At 46.1% G+C, this 25304-nt stretch overlaps 1 protein-coding gene across 4 annotated transcripts in view; it reads right to left on the bottom strand.

The window, feature by feature from the left end:
* The window catches only part of arid4b (AT-rich interaction domain 4B), a 187036-nt gene that overhangs the window by 24968 nt on the left and 136764 nt on the right, over nucleotides 1-25304 (bottom strand). For 3 of the 4 annotated variants that reach the window (XM_031799895.1, XM_031799894.1, XM_031799896.1), the window contains exons 17-19: nucleotides 8110-8319; nucleotides 4449-4533; nucleotides 4078-4282 (exon numbers count right to left, since the gene is read on the bottom strand). In XM_031799895.1, coding sequence (XP_031655755.1) covers nucleotides 4078-4282; nucleotides 4449-4533; nucleotides 8110-8319 — 500 coding nt within the window. The remainder of the gene's footprint in view (nucleotides 1-4077; nucleotides 4283-4448; nucleotides 4534-8109; nucleotides 8320-25304) is intronic. The other variant, XM_031799897.1, reaches the window with a different exon arrangement.

The following is a 25304-nucleotide window of genomic DNA, read 5'->3' as shown; positions in this document are numbered from 1 at the left end:
TGTTAGAGTACAACGCCAGGTAGAGCAGTGGCTACCTTTATACGGTTAGAGTACAACGCCAGGTAGAGCAGTGACTACCTCTATACTGTTAGAGTACAACGCCAGGTAGAGCAGTGACTACCTTTATACTGTTAGAGTACAACGCCAGGTAGAGCAGTGACTGACTACCTCTATACTGTTAGAGTACAACGCCAGGTAGAGCAGTGACTGACTACCTCTATACTGTTAGAGTACAACGCCAGGTAGAGCAGCGACCACCTGTATACTGTTAGAGTACAACGCCAGGTAGAGCAGTGACTACCTCTATACTGTTAGAGTACAACGCCAGGTAGAGCAGTGACTACCTTTATACTGTTAGAGTACAACGCCAGGTAGAGCAGTGACTACCTTTATACTGTCAGAGTACAATGCCAGGTAGAGCAGTGACTGACTACCCCTATACTGTTAGAGTACAACGCCAGGTAGAGCAGTGACTACCTTTATACTGTTAGAGTACAATGCCAGGTAGAGCAGTGACTGACTACCCCTATACTGTTAGAGTACAACGCCAGGTAGAGCAGTGACTACCTTTATACTGTTAGAGTACAACGCCAGGTAGAGCAGTGACTACCTTTATACTGTTAGAGTACAATGCCAGGTAGAGCAGTGACTGACTACCCCTATACTGTTAGAGTACAACGCCAGGTAGAGCAGTGACTACCTCTATACTGTTAGAGTACAACGCCAGGTAGAGCAGTGACTGACTACCTCTATACTGTTAGAGTACAACGCCAGGTAGAGCAGTGACTGACTACCTCTATACTGTTAGAGTACAACGCCAGGTAGAGCAGTGACTACCTTTATACTGTTAGAGTACAACGCCAGGTAGAGCAGTGACTACCTTTATACTGTTAGAGTACAACGCCAGGTAGAGCAGTGACTACCTGTATACTGTTAGAGTACAACGCCAGGTAGAGCAGTGACCACCTGTAAACTGTTAGAGTACAACGCCAGGTAGAGCAGTGACTACCTGTATACTGTTAGAGTACAACGCCAGGAAGAGCAGTGACTACCTGTATACTGTTAGAGTACAACGCCAGGTAGAGCAGTGACCGACTACCTCTATACTGTTAGAGTACAACGCCAGGTAGAGCAGTGACCACCTGTATACTGTTAGAGTACAACGCCAGGTAGAGCAGTGACTACCTTTATACTGTTCGAGTACAATGCCAGGTAGAGCAGTGACTGACTACCCCTGTACTGTTAGAGTACAACGCCAGGTAGAGCAGTGACTACCTGTATACTGTTAGAGTACAACGCCAGGTAGAGCAGTGACTACCTGTATACTGTTAGAGTACAACGCCAGGTAGAGCAGTGACTACCTCTATACTGTTAGAGTACAACGCCAGGTAGAGCAGTGACTACCTCTATACTGTTAGAGTACAATGCCAGGTAGAGCAGTGACCTGTATACTGTTAGAGTACAACGACAGGTAGAGCAGTGACTACCTCTATACTGTTAGAGTACAACGCCAGGTAGAGCAGTGACTACCTTTATACTGTTAGAGTACAACGCCAGGTAGAGCAGTGACTACCTCTATACTGTTAGAGTACAACGCCAGGTAGAGCAGTGACTACCTTTATACTGTTAGAGTACAACGCCAGGTAGAGCAGTGGCTACCTTTATACGGTTAGAGTACAACGCCAGGTAGAGCAGTGACTACCTCTATACTGTTAGAGTACAACGCCAGGTAGAGCAGTGACTACCTTTATACTGTTAGAGTACAACGCCAGGTAGAGCAGTGACTGACTACCTCTATACTGTTAGAGTACAACGCCAGGTAGAGCAGTGACTGACTACCTCTATACTGTTAGAGTACAACGCCAGGTAGAGCAGCGACCACCTGTATACTGTTAGAGTACAACGCCAGGTAGAGCAGTGACTACCTCTATACTGTTAGAGTACAACGCCAGGTAGAGCAGTGACTACCTTTATACTGTTAGAGTACAACGCCAGGTAGAGCAGTGACTACCTTTATACTGTCAGAGTACAATGCCAGGTAGAGCAGTGACTGACTACCCCTATACTGTTAGAGTACAACGCCAGGTAGAGCAGTGACTACCTTTATACTGTTAGAGTACAATGCCAGGTAGAGCAGTGACTGACTACCCCTATACTGTTAGAGTACAACGCCAGGTAGAGCAGTGACTACCTTTATACTGTTAGAGTACAACGCCAGGTAGAGCAGTGACTACCTTTATACTGTTAGAGTACAATGCCAGGTAGAGCAGTGACTGACTACCCCTATACTGTTAGAGTACAACGCCAGGTAGAGCAGTGACTACCTCTATACTGTTAGAGTACAACGCCAGGTAGAGCAGTGACTGACTACCTCTATACTGTTAGAGTACAACGCCAGGTAGAGCAGTGACTGACTACCTCTATACTGTTAGAGTACAACGCCAGGTAGAGCAGTGACTACCTTTATACTGTTAGAGTACAACGCCAGGTAGAGCAGTGACTGACTACCTCTATACTGTTAGAGTACAACGCCAGGTAGAGCAGTGACTGACTACCTCTATACTGTTAGAGTACAACGCCAGGTAGAGCAGTGACTACCTTTATACTGTTAGAGTACAATGCCAGGTAGAGCAGTGACTGACTACCCCTATACTGTTAGAGTACAACGCCAGGTAGAGCAGCGACTACCTCTATACTGTTAGAGTACAACGCCAGGTAGAGCAGTGACTGACTACCTCTATACTGTTAGAGTACAACGCCAGGTAGAGCAGTGACTGACTACCTCTATACTGTTAGAGTACAACGCCAGGTAGAGCAGTGACTACCTCTATACTGTTAGAGTACAACGTCAGGTAGAGCAGTGACTACCTGTATACTGTTAGAGTACAACGCCAGGTAGAGCAGTGACTACCTCTATACTGTTAGAGTACAACGCCAGGTAGAGCAGTGACTACCTCTATACTGTTAGAGTACAACGCCAGGTAGAGCAGTGACTACCTCTATACTGTTAGAGTACAACGCCAGGTAGAGCAGTGACTAACTCTATACAGTTAGAGTACAACGCCAGGTAGAGCAGTGACTACCTCTATACTGTTAGAGTACAACGCCAGGTAGAGCAGTGACTACCTCTATACTGTTAGAGTACAACGCCAGGTAGAGCAGTGACTACCTCTATACTGTTAGAGTACAATGCCAGGTAGAGCAGTGACTACCTTTATACTGTTAGAGTACAACGCCAGGGAGAGCAGTGACCAACTGTATACTGTTAGAGTACAACGCCAGGTAGAGCAGTGACTACCTTTATACTGTTAGAGTACAACGCCAGGTAGAGCAGTGACTACCTTTATACGGTTAGAGTACAACGCCAGGTAGAGCAGTGACTACCTGTATACTGTTAGAGTACAACACCAGGTAGAGCAGTGACTGACTACCTCTATACTGTTAGAGTACAACGCCAGGTAGAGCAGTGACTGACTACCTCTATACTGTTAGAGTACAACGCCAGGTAGAGCAGCGACCACCTGTATACTGTTAGAGTACAACGCCAGGTAGAGCAGTGACTACCTCTATACTGTTAGAGTACAACGCCAGGTAGAGCAGTGACTACCTTTATACTGTTAGAGTACAACGCCAGGTAGAGCAGTGACTACCTTTATACTGTTAGAGTACAATGCCAGGTAGAGCAGTGACTGACTACCCCTATACTGTTAGAGTACAACGCCAGGTAGAGCAGTGACTACCTTTATACTGTTAGAGTACAATGCCAGGTAGAGCAGTGACTGACTACCCCTATACTGTTAGAGTACAACGCCAGGTAGAGCAGTGACCTGTATACTGTTAGAGTACAACGACAGGTAGAGCAGTGACTACCTCTATACTGTTAGAGTACAACGCCAGGTAGAGCAGTGACTACCTTTATACTGTTAGAGTACAACGCCAGGTAGAGCAGTGACTACCTCTACACTGTTAGAGTACAACGCCAGGTAGAGCAGTGACTACCTTGCAGGCCATTGAGGATAGAAGTGATTTCAATAGACTTGACTGGAGACTGCAGAGTCAGAGTCCTTTGGTTCTCACCGTCCTCCATCTTGACTGGAGACTGCAGAGTCAGAGTCCTTTGGTTCTCACCGTCCTCCATCTTGGAGAAGACATGGCGCTCATGGGCAGAGCAGGGGCCGAGGGATTTGGAGGAGGGGCGGGGGACACGTAGTCTGTTGGGGGACGGACTCCCCAGGTCCTCGTTCAGTTGCTCCAGGCGGTTGCGCTCTCTCTCCGCTTTGTTCTGGGAGGGCAGGAAGACCATGTTAGGGGCTCCAGAGTAATGTTGTGTATCTTGTGGTCACCTCATGTCATCTTCATAGACAGAAACAACTGTTTATTCTGTATATTCATTTCAAATGGCTAATATGCAAAATAGAATAAAAAGCAACAACATTTATTTCTCCTACCTTTATTTTCTTACGGTGCTTGATCTTCTGAACATTCTTATTGGCCGGACGGACAATCTTGTCAGCTTTGACCCACTCATCATATCTAAGGAGAGAGAGACAGAGACAGAGAGTCAATCAAAGGTCAGTTATAAAACCTATGGCCCAAATGGCACCCTATTCCCTATATAGTGCACTACTTTAGACCAGAGCCATATATAGTGCACTACTTATGACCAGAGCCCTATGGGATTCAATATGGGCCCTGGTCAAATATAGTGTACTACCTATGGGATTCAATATGGGCCCTGGTCAAAAGTAGTGTACTACCTATGGGATTCCCTATTGGCCCTGGTCAAAAGTAGTGTACTACCTATGGGATTCCCTATTGGCCCTGGTCAAAAGTAGTGCACTATATAGGGAATAGGGTGCCATTTGGAACACAAGGGAATATTATATTTGAGATTCTTCAAAGTAGCCACCCTTTGCCTTGACGGCAGCTTTGCACACTCTTGGCATTCTCTCAACCAGCTTCATGAAGTGCATTTTAATTAACAGGTGTGCCTTGTTAAATGTTCATGCGTTTGAGACAATTAGTTGTGTTGTGACAAGGTAGGGGGGGTATACAGAAGATAGCCTTATTTGGTAAAATACCAAGTCAATATTATGGCAAGAACAGCTCAAATAAGCAAAGAGAAACAACAGTCCATCATTACTTTAAGAAATGAAGGTCAGTCAATACGGATAATGTCAACTTTGAACGTTTCTTAAAGTGCAGTTGCAAAAACCACCAAGCGCTATGATGAAACTGGCTCTCATGAGGACCGCCACAGGAAAGGAAGACCCAGAGTTACCTTTGCTGCAGAGGAGAAGTTCATTAGAGTTACCAGCCTCAGAAATTGCTGCCAAAATAAATGCTTCAGAGTTCAAGTGACAGACACATCTCAACGTAAACTGTTCAGAGGAGACCCCCCGAGTGGCGCAGCGGTCTCAGTGCTAGAGGTGTCACTACAGACCCTGGTTCGATTCCAGGCTGTATCACAACCGGCTATAATTGGGAGTCCCATAGTGCGGCTCACAATTGGCCCAGTGTCGTACGACTTAGGGTTTGGCCAGGGTAGGCCGTCATTGTAAATAAGAATTTGTTCTTAACTGACTTGCCTTGTTAAAAAGGTCAAATAAAATACTTGAAAAAAAATCAGGCCTTCATGGAAGAAGACGAGACTTGCTTCGGCCAAGAAACATGAGCAATGGGCATTAGACCGGTGGAAATCTGTCTTTTGGTCTGATGAGTCCAAATATGAGATTTTTGGTTCCAACGGCCATGTCTTTGTGAGACGCAGAGTAGGTGAACAGATCTCCGCATGTGTATTTCCCACCGTGAAGCATGGAAGAGGAGGAGGTGTGATGGTGTAGGGGTGCTTTGCTGGTGACACTGTCAATGATTTATTTAGAATTCAAGGCAGACTTAACCAGCATGGCCTCCACAGCATTCTGCAGCGATACGCCATCCCATATGGTTTGGGCTTAGTGGGACTATCATTTATTTTTCAACAGCACAATGACCCAACACACCTCCAGGCTGTGTAAGGGATTTTTGACCAAGAAGGTGAGTGCTGGAGTGCTGCATCAGATGACCTGGCCTCCACAATCACCCGACCTCAACCCAATTGAAATGGTTTGGGATGAGTTAGACCGCGGAGTGAAAGAACAGCAGCCAACAAGTGCTCAGCTTTTGTGGGAACTCCTTCAAGACTGATGGAAAAGCATTCCAGGTGAAGCTGGTTGAGATAATGCCAAGAGTGTGTAAAGCTGTCATCAAGGCAAAGGGTGGTTACTTTGAAGAATCTCAAATATAATATATTTTGATTTGATTAACATTATTTTGGTTACTACATGGTTCCATATGTGTTATTTCATAGTTTTGATGTCTTTACTGTTATTCTACAATATAGAGAATAGTGAAAATAAAGAAAAATCCCAGGAATGAGTAGCTGTGTCCAAACCTTTGACTGGTACTGTATATCCACATAATTTTATAAATTTTACCTTTATTTAACTAGGGAAGTCAGTTAAGAACAAATTCTTATTTTCAATGACGGCCTAGGAACAGTGGGTTAACTGCCTTGTTCAGGGGCAGAATGACAGATTTTTTACCTTGTCAGCTCGGGGATTTGATCTTGCAACCTTTCGGTTACTAGTCCAACGCTCTAACCACTAGGCTACCTGCCGCCCCATAATTATATAATGGAATAAAACAACCTTAAGATAAATCAACACTATGATAATACCAACAACCATAGAAATGATTTACAGAATGTTTAACTACCCAAAGGTAGTCTACTTGGATCTACAGAAAGGAATGAAAGTCTTCCAATGTCCACAAGACACAGTAACGCAGAGAAAAGAACCTCTGCTCAACAACTTATGGAACTCAACCACAAAACAACAGTAAGACAATGACATCCATACATTGGTCTCACTGTGAAAAGCTCTTCACTATTTTGTCTGTCTTATGTATGCCAACTCTACTTCTACATAGTAACAGTGTATTTATTACCCTGTCTCTGGCCCAGGGGGGAGAGAGGTAGAGGTGAGTATAGCAGCACTTTAATACCAGATTCACACGATAGGGCCCACCTGAACCGTACCCTTCTGCTTGTGGTCCTTTCCAGTATGGTTCCAGCAATTATGGTGGATGTTTAACCAGGCAAGCTCAGTTTCTCAGCTTGGCTTGGGTAGGTTTGGCCCTATAACGTGAATGAGGATTAAATGGCATTTTAAAGTGGCTTAGGACTTCATAAAATAGCTCTATTCTTCAATGAGAAGGCTCTGTGAAAGAGCTTCATTTTATGGTCAAACTCAGCCCGTCTCTAGATGACAGTGGGAGGACAGACAGACAGACAGACAGACGGGGAGACAAACTGTCAGTCAATACTTTAAAACGTCAACAAACCAAAGTCATTACTGATTGCCCCAATTCTCAATGTTAACCACTAGATGTCCACAGTGCAATGACAATTAATTAGTCCTGACACAGAAAAACCATTACATTATCTATAGCTGATGGTAAGAAATAATCAATGATAATTAATGCGTCGTGTCACAGAGGGAACATTACATTATCTATAGCTGATGGTAAGATATAATCAATGATAATTAATGCGTCGTGTCACAGAGGGAACATTACATTATCTATAGCTGATGGTAAGATATAATCAATGATATATAAATATAATATATGTGAGCTTGTTTCAAAACAGAGAGGAAGGAATATCCATGTTGTTGCTATAGGGATCTCCATTTAAAAGGTAAGCTCTTTATATTTACAGCTGGGTCTATTTGAGGAGGGTAAATAATATAGCTGTAATACTAGTGGTGGCTAGGAAGGTGATAGGTCATATTCCCCAGGGCTGTGTGTCCTGCTAATCTTACCTGCCGTTTCAGCCACACCTCTCCACTAATATATATTCATATCCACAAAACTAGTAGGGGTCAGGTGATAGATATATTGAGGTGATAGGTCATATTCCCCAGGGCTGTGTGTCCTGCTAATCTTACCTGCCATTCCAGCCACACCTCTCCACTAATATATATATTAATATCAACTAGTAGGGGTCAGGTGAAAGATATTGAGGTGAAAGGTCATATTCCCCAGGGCTGTGTGTCCTGCTAATCTTACCTGACGTTCCAGCCACAGTAGTGAACCAGGTAGAGCACCTCTCCCCCCTCCACGTCAGCCTCTTTCACAGTGGCCTGGTACGTCTTCAGGCTGCGACCACGCCCATACCTCACCTGCACCTTCATCCCCGGGGGGTAACACTCAAACTCCTCCCCTTCCTCCCCCAGATCCTCATCACCACCATCGCCCTCCTGACTGCAGCTCTCATCCCTGAAATCAATGAAACACAGTTCAGCTTCCTGTTCACTTCCTGGTCCTAGGCTTCCCATAATGCACCACAACCACAAACCCACCCAAACCCCACTCTCACTACCTGCCACTAGGTAGGCCAAACCCACCATTGGCCTGGGACAACCGCCAATCTCCAAGACACTACTACTAAAAAAACAACAACACACAACTAATATATAACCCCCCTAGGCTCCAAGCACATACTACTAAATAACCCCCTAGCCTCCAAGCACATACTACTAAATAACCCCCCTAGCCTCCAAGCACATACTACTAAATAACCCTCCTAGCCTCCATGGCACTACTACTAAATAACCCTCCTAGCCTCCAAGCCACTACTACTAAATAACCCTCCTAGCCTCCAAGCCACTACTACTAAATAACCCCCCTAGCATCCTCAACCTCCAAGCCACAACTACTAAATAACCCACTAGCCTCCAAGCCACTACTACTAAATAACCCACTAGCCTCCAAGCCACTACTACTAAATAACCCCCCTAGCCTCCAAGCCACTACTACTAAATAACCCCCCCTAGCCTCCAAGCCACTACTACTAAATAACCCCCCTAGCCTCCAAGCCACTACTACTAAATAACCCCCCCAGCCTCCAAGCCACTACTACTAAATAATCCCCCCTAGCCTCCAAGCCACTACTACTAAATAACCCCCCCAGCCTCCAAGCCACTACTACTAAATAACCCCCCTAGCCTCCAAGCCACTACTACTAAATAACCCCCCCAGCCTCCAAGCCACTACTACTAAATAACCCCCCCTAGCCTCCAAGCCACTACTACTAAATAACCCCCCCTAGCCTCCAAGCCACTACTACTAAATAACCCCCCCTAGCCTCCAAGCCACTACTACTAAATAACCCCCCCTAGCCTCCAAGCCACTACTACTAAATAACCCCCCTAGCCTCCAAGGCACTACTACTAAATAACCCCCCTAGCCTCCAAGCCACTACTACTAAATAACCCCCCCTAGCCTCCAAGCCACTACTACTAAATAACCCCCCCTAGCCTCCAAGCCACTACTACTAAATAACCCCCCTAGCCTCCAAGCCACTACTACTAAATAACCCCCCTAGCCTCCAAGCCACTACTACTAAATAACCCCCCTAGCCTCCAAGCCACTACTACTAATAACCCCCCTAGCCTCCAAGCCACTACTACTAAATAACCCCCCTAGCCTCCAAGCCACTACTACTAAATAACCCCCCTACCCTCCAAGCCACTACTACTAAATAACCCCCCTAGCCTCCAAGCCACTACTACTAAATACCCCCCCCAGCCTCCAAGCCACTACTACTAAATACCCCCCCAGCCTCCAAGCCACTACTACTAAATACCCCCCCAAGCCTCCAAGCCACTACTTGTAAATACCCCCCCCCCCCAGCCTCCAAGCCACTTCTTGTAAATAACCCCCCCAGACTCCAAGCCAATACTAGTAAATAACCCCCCTACCCTCCAAGCCACTACTATTAAAAACCATATTAGGCTCCTCACCCTCCAAGTTACTACTACTAAATAACCCCTGTAGATTCCAAGCCATTGCTACTAATTAACCTCCCTAGCTTCCAAAACCTCCAAGCAACTACTACTAAATAACCCTCCTTGCCTCCAAGCCACTACTGCTAAATAACCCTCCTAGGCTCCAAGCCACTACTACTAAATAACCCTCCTAGCCTCCAAGCCACTACTACTAAATAACCCTCCTAGCCTCCAAGCCACTACTACTAAATAACCCCCCTAGCATCCTCAACCTCCAAGCCACAACTACTAAATAACCCACTAGCCTCCAAGCCACTACTACTAAATAACCCACTAGCCTCCAAGCCACTACTACTAAATAACCCCCCTAGCCTCCAAGCCACTACTACTAAATAACCCCCCTAGCCTCCAAGCCACTACTACTAAATAACCCCCCCTAGCCTCCAAGCCACTACTACTAAATAACCCCCCTAGCCTCCAAGCCACTACTACTAAATAACCCCCCCAGCCTCCAAGCCACTACTACTAAATAATCCCCCCTAGCCTCCAAGCCACTACTACTAAATAACCCCCCCAGCCTCCAAGCCACTACTACTAAATAACCCCCCTAGCCTCCAAGCCACTACTACTAAAATAACCCCCCCAGCCTCCAAGCCACTACTACTAAATAACCCCCCCTAGCCTCCAAGCCACTACTACTAAATAACCCCCCCTAGCCTCCAAGCCACTACTACTAAATAACCCCCCCTAGCCTCCAAGCCACTACTCCTAAATAACCCCCCCTAGCCTCCAAGCCACTACTACTAAATTACCCCCCCTAGCCTCCAAGCCACTACTACTAAATAACCCCCCTAGCCTCCAAGGCACTACTACTAAATAACCCCCCCTAGCCTCCAAGCCACTACTACTAAATAACCCCCCCTAGCCTCCAAGCCACTACTACTAAATAACCCCCCCTAGCCTCCAAGCCACTACTACTAAATAACCCCCCTAGCCTCCAAGCCACTACTACTAAATAACCCCCCTAGCCTCCAAGCCACTACTACTAAATAACCCCCCTAGCCTCCAAGCCACTACTACTAAATAACCCCCCTAGCCTCCAAGCCACTACTACTAAATAACCCCCCTACCCTCCAAGCCACTACTACTAAATAACCCCCCTAGCCTCCAAGCCACTACTACTAAATACCCCCCCCAGCCTCCAAGCCACTACTACTAAATACCCCCCCCAGCCTCCAAGCCACTACTACTAAATACCCCCCCAGCCTCCAAGCCACTACTACTAAATACCCCCCCCAGCCTCCAAGCCACTACTTGTAAATACCCCCCCCCCCCAGCCTCCAAGCCACTACTTGTAAATAACCCCCCCAGACTCCAAGCCAATACTAGTAAATAACCCCCCTACCCTCCAAGCCACTACTATTAAAAACCATATTAGGCTCCTCACCCTCCAAGTTACTACTACTAAATAACCCCTGTAGATTCCAAGCCATTGCTACTAATTAACCTCCCTAGCTTCCAAAACCTCCAAGCAACTACTACTAAATAACCCCCATAGCCTCCTCAGCCTCCAAGACACTACTACTAAATAACCCACGGAGGCTCCTCACCCTCCAAGCCACTACTACTAAATAACCCCCATAGCCTCCAAGCCACTACTACTAAATAACCCCCATAGCCTCCAAGCCACTACTACTAAATAACCCCCATAGCCTCCAAGACATTGCTACTAATTAACCTCCCTAGCTTCCAAATCCTCCAAGCAACTACTACTAAATAACCCCCCATAGCCTCCTCAGCCTCCAAGCCATTACTACTCAAGCACCCCCAAGCCTCCAAGCCACTACTACTAAATCACCCCCTAGCCTCCAAGCCACTCATACTAAATCACCCCCTAGCCTCCAAGCCACGACTACAAAATAACCACACTAGCCTCCAAGCCACTACAACTAAATAACCCCCCTAGCTTCCAAGCCACTGCTACTAAATAACCCCCCTCAGCCTCCAAGCCACTACTACTAAATCACCCCCTAGCCTCCAAGCCACTACTACTAAATAACCCCCCTAGCCTCCAAGCCACTACTACTAATAAGCACCTAGCCTCCAAGCCACTACTACTAAATAAGCACCTAGCCTCCAAGCCAAAAATATTAAATAACCCACCTAGCCTCCAAACCACTACTACTAAACAACCCATGTAGGCTCCTCACCCATTAAGCCACTACTACTAAATAACCCCCCTAGCCTCCAAGCCATTGCTACTAATTAACCCCCCTAGCTTTCAAAACCTCCAAGCCACTACTACTAAATAACCCCCCTAGCCTCCAAGCCATTGCTACTAAATAACCCCCCTAGCTTCCAAAACCTCCAAGCCACTACTACTAAATAACCCCTGTAGCCACCAAAACAATATTCATAAATAACTCCCATAGCCTCGAAGCCAGTTCTACCAAATAACACACATAGCCCCCCCAGCCTCCAAGCCACTACTAGTAAATACCCCCCCCTAGCCTCCAAGCTACTACTTGTAAATAACCCCCCCAGCCTCCAAGCCACTACTAGAAAATAACCCACCTAGCCTCCAAGCCACTACTACTAAATAACCCCCCCAGCCTCCAAGCCACTACTACTAAATACCCCCCCCAGCCTCCAAGCCACTACTAGTAAATACCCCCCTAGCCTCCAAGCCACTACTTGTAAATACCCCCCAGCCTCCAAGCCACTACTAGTAAATAACCCCCCTAGCCTCCAAGCCACTACTACTAAATAACCCCCATAGCCTCCAAGCCACTACTACTAAATAACCCCCATAGCCTCCACGCCACTACTACTAAATAGCCCCACCTAGCCTCCAAGCCACTACTACTAAATAACCCCCCTAGCCTCTAAGCCACTACTACTAAATAACCAACCTAGCCTCCAAGCCACTACTACTAAGTAACCCCCCAACCTCCAAGCCACTACTACTAAATAACCCCTCTAGCCTCCTCAACCTCTAAGCCACTACTACAAAATAACCCCCCTAGCCTCCAAGCCACTACTACTAAATAACCCCATTGCCTCCAAGCCACTACTACTAAATAACCCCCCTAGCCTCCAAGCCACTACTACTAAATAACCCCCCTAGCCTCCAAGCCACTACTACTAAATAACCCCCCTAGCCTCCAAGCCACTACTACTAAATAACCCCCCTAGCCTCCAAGCCACTACTACTAAATAACCCCCCTAGCCTCCAAGCCACTACTACTAAATAACCCCCCTAGCCTCCAAGCCACTACTAGTAAATAACCCCCCTAGCCTCCAAGGCACTACCACTTAAAAACACATCTACCCTCCAAGCCACTACTATTAAAAACCATATTAGGCTCCTCACCCTCCAAGTTACTACTACTAAATAACCCCTGTAGATTCCAAGCCATTGCTACTAATTAACATCCCTAGCTTCCAAAACCTCCAAGCAGCTACTACTAAATAACCCCCATAGCCTCCTCAGCCTCCAAGACACTACTACTAAATAATCCACGGAGGCTCCTCACCCTCCAAGCCACTACTACTAAATAACCCCCATAGCCTCCAAGCCACTACTACTAAATAACCCCCATAGCCTCCAAGCCATTGCTACTAATTAACCTCCCTAGCTTCCAAATCCTCCAAGCAACTACTACTAAATAACCCCCCATAGCCTTCTCAGCCTCCAATCCATTACTACTCAAGCACCCCCAAGCCACTACTACTAAATAACCACACTAGCCTCCAAGCCACTACAACTAAATAACCCCCCTAGCCTCCAAGCCACTACTACTAAATAACCCCCCTAGCCTCCAAGCCACTACTACTAAATAACCCCCCTAGGCTCCAAGCCATTGCTATTAATTAACCCCCCTAGCTTTCAAAACCTCCAAGCCACTACTACTAAATAACCCCCCTAGCTTCCAAAACCTCCAAGCCACTACTAGTAAATAACCCCCCTAACCTCCAAGGCACTACTACTAAATAACCCCCCTAGCCTCCAAGCCACTACTACTAAATACCCCCCTAGCCTCCAAGCCACTACTACTTTATAAAACCTCAAACCTCCAAGCCACTACTACTAAATAACCCCCCTAGCTTCCAAAACCTCCAAGCCACTACTACTAAATAACCCCCCTAGCCTCCAAGCCACTACTACTAAATAATCCCCCTAGCCTCCAAGCCACTACTACTTAATAAAACCTCTACCCTCCAAGCCAATACTACTAAATACCCCCCCAGCCTCCAAGCCACTACTTGTAAATACCCCCCCCCCCCAGCCTCCAAGCCACTACTAGTAAATAACCCCCCTAGCCTCCAAGCCACTACTAGTAAATACCCCCCCCCCCCCCAGCCTCCAAGCCACTACTAGTAAATAACCCCCCTAGCCTCCAAGGCACTACCACTTAAAAACACATCTACCCTCCAAGCCACTACTATTAAAAACCATATTAGGCTCCTCACCCTCCAAGTCACTACTACTAAATAACCCCTGTAGATTCCAAGCCATTGCTACTAATTAACCTCCCTAACTTCCAAAACCTCAAAGCAACTACTACTAAATAACCCACATAGCCTCCTCAGCCTCCAAGACACTACTACTAAATAACCCACGGAGGCTCCTCACCCTCCAAGCCACTACTACTAAATAACCCCCATAGCCTCCAAGCCACTACTACTAAATAACCCCCATAGCCTCCAAGCCACTACTACTAAATAACCCCCATAGCCTCCAAGCCACTACTACTAAATAACCCCCATAGCCTCCACGCCACTACTACTAAATAACCAACCTAGCCTCCAAGCCACTACTACTAAGTAACCCCCCAACCTCCAAGCCACTACTACTAAATAACCCCTCTAGCCTCCTCAACCTCTAAGCCACTACTACAAAATAACCCCCCTAGCCTCCAAGCCACTACTACTAAATAACCCCCCTAGCCTCCAAGCCACTACTACTAAATAAGCACCTAGCCTCCAAGCCACTACTACTAAATAACCCCCCTAGCCTCCAAGCCACTACTACTAAATAACCCCATTGCCTCCAAGCCACTACTACTAAATAACCCCCCTAGCCTCCAAGCCACTACTACTAAATAACCCCATTGCCTCCAAGCCACTACTACTAAATAACCCCCCTAGCCTCCAAGCCACTACTACTAAATAACCCCCCTAGCCTCCAAGCCACTACTACTAAATAACCCCCCTAGCCTCCAAGCCACTACTACTAAATAACCCCCCTAGCCTCCAAGCCACTACTACTAATAACCCCCCTAGCCTCCAAGCCACTACTACTAAACAACCCCCCTAGCCTCCAAGCCACTACTACTAAATACCCCCCCAGCCTCCAAGCCACTACTTGTAAATACCCCCCCCCCCCCAGCCTCCAAGCCACTACTAGTAAATAACCCCCCTAGCCTCCAAGCCACTACTACTAAATAACCCCCATAGCCTCCTTAGCCTCCAAGACACTACTACTAAATAACCCACGGAGGCTCCTCACCCTCCAAGCCACTACTACTAAATAACCCCCATAGCCTCCAAGCCACTACTACTAAATAACCCCCCATAGCCTCCTCAGCCTCCAAGACACTACTACTAAATAACCCATGGAGGCTCCTCACCCTCCAAGCCACTACTACTAAATAACCCCCATAGCCTCCAAGCCACTACTACTAAATAACCCCCATAGCCTCCAAGCCATTGCTACTAATTAACCTCCCTAGCTTCCAAATCATCCAAGCAACTACTACTAAATAACCCCCCATAGCCTCCTCAGCCTCCAATCCATTACTACTCAAGCACCCCCAAGCCACTACTACTAAATAACCACACTAGCCTCCAAGCCACTATAACTAAATAACCCCCCTAGCCTCCAAGCCACTACTACTAAATAACCCCCCTAGCCTCCAAGCCACTACTACTAAATAACCCCCCTAGCCTCCAAGCCATTGCTACTAATTAACCCCCCTAGCTTCCAAAACCTCCAAGCCACTACTACTAAATAACCCCCCTAGGCTCCAAGCCATTGCTATTAATTAACCCCCCTAGCTTCCAAAACCTCCAAGCCACTACTACTAAATAACCCCCCTAACCTCCAAGCCACTACTACTAAATAACCCCTGTAGCCACCAAAACAATATTCATAAATAACTCCCATAGCCTCGAAGCCAGTTCTACCAAATAACACACATAGCCCCCCCATCCTCCAAGCCACTACTTGTAAATAACCCCCCCAGCCTCCAAGCCACTACTTGTAAATAACCCCCCTAGCCTCCAAGCCACTACTACTAAATACCCCCCTAGCCTCCAAGCCACTACTACTAAATACCCCCCCTAGCCTCCAAGCCACTACTACTAAATAACCCACGGAGGCTCCTCACCCTCCAAGCCACTACTACTAAATAACCCCCCTAGCCTCCAAGCCACTACTACTAAATAATCCCCCTAGCCTCCAAGCCACTACTACTAAATACCCCCCCCAGCCTCCAAGCCACTACTTGTAAATACCCCCCCCCCCCCCCTCCAAGCCACTACTTGTAAATACCCCCCCCCCCCCCCCCAGCCTCTACTAGTAAATAACCCCCCTAGCCTCCAAGGCACTACTACTTAAAAACACATCTACCCTCCAAGCCACTACTATTAAAAACCATATTAGGCTCCTCACCCTCCAAGCCACTACTACTAAATAACCCCATTGCCTCCAAGCCACTACTACTAAATAACCCCCCTAGCCTCCAAGCCACTACTACTAAATAACCCCATTGCCTCCAAGCCACTACTACTAAATAACCCCCCTAGCCTCCAAGGCACTAACACTTAAAAACACATCTACCCTCCAAGCCACTACTATTAAAAACCATATTAGGCTCCTCACCCTCCAAGTTACTACTACTAAATAACCCCTGTAGATTCCAAGCCATTGCTACTAATTAACATCCCTAGCTTCCAAAACCTCCAAGCAGCTACTACTAAATAACCCCCATAGCCTCCAAGACACTACTACTAAATAACCCACGGAGGCTCCTCACCCTCCAAGCCACTACTACTAAATAACCCCCATAGCCTCCAAGCCACTACTACTAAATAACCCCCATAGCCTCCTCAGCCTCCAAGACACTACTACTAAATAACCCACGGAGGCTCCTCACCCTCCAAGCCACTACTACTAAATAACCCCCATAGGCTCCAAGCCACTACTACTAAATAACCCCCATAGCCTCCAAGCCACTACTACTAAATAACCCCCCATAGCCTCCTCAGCCTCCAATCCATTACTACTCAAGCACCCCCAAGCCACTACTACTAAATAACCACACTAGCCTACAAGCCACTACAACTAAATAACCCCCCTAGCCTCCAAGCCACTACTACTAAATAACCCCCCTAGCATCCAAGCCATTGCTACTAATTAACCCCCCTAGCTTCCAAAACCTCCAAGCCACTACTACTAAATACCCCCCTAGCCTCCAAGCCACTACTACTTTATAAAACCTCAAACCTCCAAGCCACTACTACTAAATAACCCCCTAGCTTCCAAAACCTCCACGCCACTACTACTAAATAACCCCCCTAACCTCCAAGCCACTACTACTAAATAACCCCTGTAGCCACCAAAACAATATTCATAAATAACTCCCATAGCCTCGAAGCCAGTTCTACCAAATAACACACATAGCCCCCCCAGCCTCCAAGCCACTACTTGTAAATAACCCCCCAGCCTCCAAGCCACTACTTGTAAATACCCCCCCCCAGCCTCCAAGCCACTACTTGTAAATACCCCCCCAGCCTCCAAGCCACTACTAGTAAATAACTCCCCTAGCCTCCAAGCCACTACTACTAAATAACCCCCCTAGCCTCCAAGCCACTACTACTAAATACCCCCCCTAGCCTCCAAGCCACTACTACTAAATAACCCCCCTAGCCTCCAAGCCACTACTACTAAATAACCCCCCTAGCCTCTAAGCCACTACTACTAAGTAATCCCCCTAGCCTCCAAGCCGCTACTACTAAATACCCCCCTAGCCTCCAAGCCACTACTACTAAATACCCCCCCTAGCCTCCAAGCCACTACTACTAAATAACCCCCCTAGCCTCCAAGCCACTACTACTAAGTAATCCCCCTAGCCTCCAAGCCGCTACTAGTAAATACCCCCCTAGCCTCCAAGCCACTACTACTAAATAATCCCCCTAGCCTCCAAGCCGCTACTAGTAAATACCCCCTAGCCTCCAAGCCACTACTACTAAATAATCCCCCTAGCCTCCAAGCCGCTACTAGTAAATACCCCCCTAGCCACTACTACTAAATAAAACCTCTACCCTCCAAGCCACTACTTGTAAATACCCCCCCCCCCAGCCTCCAAGCCACTACTACTAAATACCCCCCCCAGCCTCCAAGCCACTACTTGTAAATACCCCCCCCCCAGCCTCCAAGCCACTACTAGTAAATAACCCCCCTAGCCTCCAAGGCACTACTACTTAAAAACACATCTACCCTCCAAGCCACTACTATTAAAAACCATATTAGGCTCCTCACCCTCCAAGTCACTACTACTAAATAACCCCTGTAGATTCCAAGCCATTGCTACTAATTAACTTCCCTAACTTCCAAAACCTCAAAGCAACTACTACTAAATAACCCACATAGCCTCCTCAGCCTCCAAGCCACTACTACTAAATAACCCACGGAGGCTCCTCACCCTCCAAGCCACTACTAATAAATAACCCCCATAGCCTCCAAGCCACTACTACTAAATAACCCCCATAGCCTCCAAGCCACTACTACTAAATAACCCCCATAGCCTCCAAGCCACTACTACTAAATAACCCCCATAGCCTCCACGCCACTACTACTAAATAGCCCCACCTAGCCTCCAAGCCACTACTACAAATAACCCCCCTAGCCTCCAAGCCACTACTACTAAATAACCAACCTAGCCACCAAGCCACTACTACTAAGTAACCCCCCAGCCTCCAAGCCACTACTACTAAATAGCCCCCCTAGCCTCCTCAACCTCCAAGCCACAACTACTAAATAACCCCTCTAGCCTCCTCAACCTCTAAGCCACTACTACAAAATAACCCCCCTAGCCTCCAAGCCACTACTACTTAATAACCCCCCTAGCCTCCAAGCCACTACTACTAAATAAGCACCTAGCCTCCAAGCCACTACTACTAAATAACCCCCCCTAGCCTCCAAGCCACTACTACTAAATAACCCCATTGCCTCCAAGCCACTACTACTAAATAACCCCCCTAGCCTCCAAGCCACTACTACTAAATAACCCCCCTAGCCTCCAAGCCACTACTACTAAATAACCCCCCTAGCCTCCAAGCCACTACTACTAAATAACCCCCCTAGCCTCCAAGCCACTACTACTAAATAACCCCATTGCCTCCAAGCCACTACTACTAAATATATCACTAGCCACTTTAAACAATGCTACCTAATATAATGTTTACATACCCTACATTATTAATCTCATATGTATATGTATATACTGTACTCTATCATCTACTGCATCTTTATGTAATACTAGCCACTTTAACTATACCACTTTGTTTACATACTCATCTCATATGTATATACTGTACTCGATACCATCTACTGTATCTTGCCTATGCCGCTCTGTACCATCACTCATTCATATATCTTTATGTACATATTCTTTATCCCCCTACACTTGTGTCTATAAGGTAGTAGTTTTGGAATTGTTAGTTAGATTACTTGTTAGTTATTACTGCATTGGCGGAACTAGAAGCACAAGCATTTCGCTACACTCGCATTAACATCTGCTAACCATGTGTATGTGACAAATAAAATTTGATTTTATTTGATTTAAATAACCCCCCTAGCCTCCAAGCCACAACTACTAAATAACCTCCCCAGCCTCCAAGCCAATACTACTAAATAACCCCCCTAGCCTCAAAGCCACTACTACTAAAATAACCCCCAGCCTCCAAGCCACTACTACTAAATAACCTCCCCAGCCTCCAAGCCAATACTACTAAATAACCCCCCTAGCCTCCAAGCCACTACTACTAAATAACCCCTAGCCTCCAATTCACTACAACTAAATAACCCCCAATCCTTCAAGACACAACTACTAAATAACCCCCCTAGCCTCCAAGACACTACAACTAAATAACCCCCCCAGCCTCCAAGACACTACAACTAAATAACCCCCCTAGCCTCCAAGACACTACAACTAAATAACCCCCCTAGCCTCCAAGCCACTACTACTAAGTAACCCCCCAGCCTCCAAGCCACTACTACTAAATAGCCCCCCTAGCCTCCTCAACCTCCAAGCCACGACGACAAAATAACCCCTCTAGCATCCTCAACCTCCAAGCCATACTACTAAATCACCCCCCTAGCCTCCAAGCAACTACTACTAAATACCCCCACCCCAGCCTCCTCAACCTCCAAGCCACTACTACTAAATAACCCACCTAGCCTCCAAGCCACTACAACTAAATAACCCACCTAGCCTCCAAGCCACTACTACTAAATAACCCCCAATCCTTCAAGCCACAACTACTAAATAACCACCCTAGCCTCCACACCAATACTACAAAATAACCCCCCTAGCCTCCTCAACCTCCAAGCCACTACTACTAAGTAACCCCTCTAGCCTCCTCAACTAATAAATACCTCCCCCTAGCCTCCAAGCCACTACTACTAAATAACCCCCCTAGCCTCCTCAAACTCCAAGCCACTACCACTAAATAACCCCCCAGCCTCCAAGCAAATACTACTAAATAACCTCCCTAGCCACAAAGCCACTACTACTAAAATAACCCCAGCCTCCAAGCCAATACTACTAAGAGACCCCAGCCTCCAAGCCACTACTAGTAAATAACCCCCCAGCCTCCAAGCCACTACTACTAAATAACCCCCTAGCCACTACTACTAAATAACCCCCCAGCCCTCTAGCAACTACTACTAAATAACCCCCCTAGCCTCCTCAACCTCCAAGCCACTACTACTAAATAACCCCCTTAGCCTCCAAGCCACTACTACTAAATAACCCCCTTAGCCTCCAAGCCACTGCTACTAAATAACCCCCCTAGCCTCCAAGCCACTACTACTAAATAACCCCCTTAGCCTCCATGCCACTGCTACTAAATAACCCCCCTAGCCTCCAAGCCACTACTACTAAATCACCCCCTAGCCTCCAAGCCACTGCTACTAAATAACCCCCCTAGCCTCCAAGCCACTACTACTAAATAACCCCCTTAGCCTCCAAGCCACTACTACTAAATAACCCCCCTAGCCTACCCAACCCTCAGGTCTTGTCTCCAGTGGTCATCAGCCTGCTTCCTAACCCTCTCTTCTTCCTGTTTAGATAAATATTCATAATTGGGACAGTATCAGCGTTATAATACATAAATACCACTATGCTACAAAGACTTCCTTTATAAAAACCATACATCATCATCTCGCCTAGGTCTGGTCCTATACGGACTTATCATTACAGCTAACCTTCATCATCCAGACACCACATACCCATCACAACTCATTCGCACTCATTGACTTGAGGTTTCGGGTTGAGTTGTAGTAGGTATAACAGCCACAAGGGGGTGCTATAGTACACAGTCAGAGCTGCAGAGAGGGGAGGGGTGGTGGGAAGGGTTTCAGGACACTGAGGAAGATTATGCAGGTTGGCACAGCAAAGCACAGCTTAGCGGCACAGCAGTTTGATGCTGTTGCAGCGTGCAGACGCAGTAGTAACGTGAGACAGGAAGTACAGTCAACATGTCCAAATCCAGGTCAACGCCCACAACTAGGGCTGTGACTGTCATGGAGTTTTGGATGATGGTTATTGGTCAGACAAATGACTGCGGTTACAGCTATAACTGTTAAAATATCACACCATTCAATATGTGACTTATTGATTCAACTCAACTGACATTTAAAAAAATACAAAAGTATGAGCTACATCAGTTAACATCATGTTATCAACATTCTACGTTACCATGGAAATCATTGTATCACAATATCAGGCAGCCATTGCGAGTTTACCAGTCATATTGCCGGAGGTAAGCGGTTCTCATACAATTCATTCTATTTTCATGTGCGCTGCTGCTGCTGCAGGGAGGGGCTTGTTGCCTGGGCAACCGAAGACTACAACAAAGTTTCCATGTTACTGCAGAAACGGACTCAACAGCACGAATGCCCGGGCCGTCTTCAGTCAGCTGTTTGTTCCACAGAAAAAAAAACGACTACTGCTGCCACACATGAAAATGAAGTCTTCTCATATGAAGTCCGGCAGTAAAGTCCGAAGCCACGTCATTTCAAATCAACTGAGAGCCAACAGGGCGTCCTAGCTCAGATGGTCTGCTCTGTTCCAAGCAGGACACTCACTGAGCCTTGTTAAATACTGCCTTCTCTCTTCTCCTACAGCAAAACAGCTATACTTACAGTACTGACAGGTGGGTCTGTCCCTTCACAATCAACCTCAGTACATTTTAGTCACCAGGACAAACGCGTCAGTTTTGGTACAACAGGAAATCCTACTTCCCACTCTATGGATAATAAAGATGACTGCCTAAATGGGTCATCGACAAACTGCTCTCTACTTCCTAAATGCGTTTTGACAAGTAGCAGAGAAATTGACAAGATAACAAGAAGCCGGTGTAGAGCGCCGGCTACAAGACGCCGGACAAGACGCCAGACAAGACGCCAGACAAGATGCCGGTGTAGAGTGCCGGCTACAAGACGCCGGACAAGACGCCAGACAAGATGCCGGACAAGACGCCAGACAAGACGCCGGACAAGACGCCGGACAAGACGCTGGTGTAGAGTACCAACTACAAGACACTGGTGTAGAGTACCAACTACAAGACACCGGTGTAGAGTGTCGGCTACAAGACACCGGTGTAGAGTGTCAGCTACAAGACACTGGTGTAGAGTGCCGGCTACAAGACGCCGGTGTAGAGTGCCGGCTACAAGACGCTGGTGTACAGCGCTGTTATGGACAGTAATTCATAACACGATAACGACAAGTTGAACGATAAATGTGCACTGGCAATTTTTTTATTTATTACCCTTACAACTACTACTCTGAATGTTGCAGTCATCAACTGTCCCATTAGCAATAGCTCATATTAGCAGACTTACTCTGGTAAAAGCTACTTATCGCCATTATCAATATCAGTAAAACGTCCTCGATTGGTTGGGTCGGTGTGGATCATTTTTTGGTTTATCGACCCAGCTCTACCCTGGATGTCTCGTTCAAGTAGGATCAGATATGGACTCCACAAACCCTGGTGACTCATTCATGCTTCAGTCTCTTTCTCGTTTAAAACAGAATTGAACTGGAGAACCAACTTCTCTCAAAGAAAATGTCATATGTGACATAGAAACATTTACTCCAGTATTGTCCAAAACTGATTTGAAGTCAGTATTGTCCAAAACTGATTTGAAGTCAGTTTTGTCCAAAACTGATTTGAAGTCAGTATTGTCCAAAACTGATTTGAAGTCAGTATTGTCCAAAACTGATTTGAAGTCAATATTGTCCAAAACTGATTTGAAGTCAGTATTGTCCAAAACTGATTTGAAGTCAGTATTGTCCAAAACTGATTTGAAGTCAGTATTGTCCAAAACTGATTTGAAGTCAATATTGTCCAAAACTGATTTGAAGTCAGTATTGTCCAAAACTGATTTGAAGTCAGTATTGTCCAAAACTGATTTGAAGTCAGTATTGTCCAAAACTGATTTGAAGTCAGTTTTGTCCAAAACTGATTTGAAGTCAGTATTGTCCAAAACTGATTTGAAGTCAGTATTGTCCAAAACTGATTTGATTTCGACAATGATCACTAACACATGATACATAACAGATTTTATTCCAGATCAAAACGAGGCTTAGGTGGCAGAGGGCGTGGCAGAGGGCGTGGCAGAGGGCGTGGCAGAGGTGACCCATTTTGGTCGAGAAATGTGAGCATTTTTAAGCTAATTTCCTGTGATTCTACAATATTCTCCATGGAGTTGAGATACATTTTTAAAGCTAAGATCTTCCAATTCTACACATTTGGCAGTTTCAAAGCTAATTTCCTGTGATTTTACAATATTCTTCATGGCAGTTTTTAATGACATTTCCTGCCATCCCATTTTACCACAAACAACAAAATAACAAAATCAAAACTGCTAAAATCATTGTTATTGAAATGTTTTATTGTCCCTGATTGTCAATCTTTTATTTTGGTTTGTTTCGTTCTTAAAGTTTATATTATAAAAAGATATAGGTCCATTATTCGTTTCTACATACTTTATATCTAGGTTTTAGTCATTTAAGTTTACACCGAGAACGCTTAACCGTTGATTTATTTTATTTCATTATTTACTGTTTGGGCCCAAGGATTTCAATGGCATTAGACAGCATGTCAGACATTTACTTGAGACATACTGTACCAAACATCGTAGCTAGATGTAAAATAGCGTGAGTAAAACCTCCTCTGCAAAAAAAAAACCTTCAAAATGAATTACAGATTTCTTGAGTCATCTTAAATTCATTCTGACAATTTTCAGGAAGTGATAATGGCTTTGTTCCTATGGTGTCTCATGGGCGACAAACATTAGCAACTGCCACATCGAACCACACCTCTAACACTGAAATCTCATTTTTCTTAAAGAATCCAGTCAAAACAAAACAAATGTCATTCTTTTGATAGATATTGTCATTCTCTTCCTTTACAAATAACTGGCTCAGATGCAGGGCTAAACACAGCAAGAGGATAGTGTCCTGATGTTTTTGTTCAAGTAGAAAATCGTCTCGAATACAACAAGGGTCAGAATGAAAAACAGAGCAGTTTACTAGCTGACTGGGCAGCCACGTGTCTGACTAAACAATCCTAATGAACTGAGAGATGGAGAGACAGAGAGATGGAGAGACAGAGATGTACCACAGCATGCACTTTAAATAGAGTAGAGGCCGTCAAGATTTGAGTACTTAGAGCCGTCCCTGCTGCGGGCACTGGCTGAGACATGAAGAGGGGCACAGAAACTGTACTAGCGGGGCACAGAGGGTAGAGGGGTAGTAGAGTAGAGCTCAGCCAGAACAATAGAGGGGCAGTAGAGCTCAGCCAGAACAATAGAGGGTAGAGGGGTAGTAGAGTAGAGCTCAGCCAGAACAATAGAGGGGCAGTAGAGCTCAGCCAGAACAATAGAGGGTAGAGGGGTAGTAGAGTAGAGCTCAGCCAGAACAATAGAGGGGCAGTAGAGCTCAGCCAGAACAATAGAGGGTAGAGGGGTAGTAGAGTAGAGCTCAGCCAGAACAATAGAGGGGCAGTAGAGCTCAGCCAGAACAATAGAGGGTAGAGGGGTAGTAGAGTAGAGCTCAGCCAGAACAATAGAGGGGTAGTAGAGCTCAGCCAGAACAATAGAGGGGTAGTAGAGTAGAGCTCAGCCAGAACAATAGAGGGGTAGTAGAGCAGAGCTCAGCCAGAACAATAGAGGGGTAGTAG

This window comes from Oncorhynchus kisutch, linkage group LG20 (genome assembly GCF_002021735.2).
Source record: "Oncorhynchus kisutch isolate 150728-3 linkage group LG20, Okis_V2, whole genome shotgun sequence".
NCBI lineage: Eukaryota > Metazoa > Chordata > Actinopteri > Salmoniformes > Salmonidae > Oncorhynchus > Oncorhynchus kisutch.
This window is presented reverse-complemented; position numbering and strand designations above follow the sequence as displayed.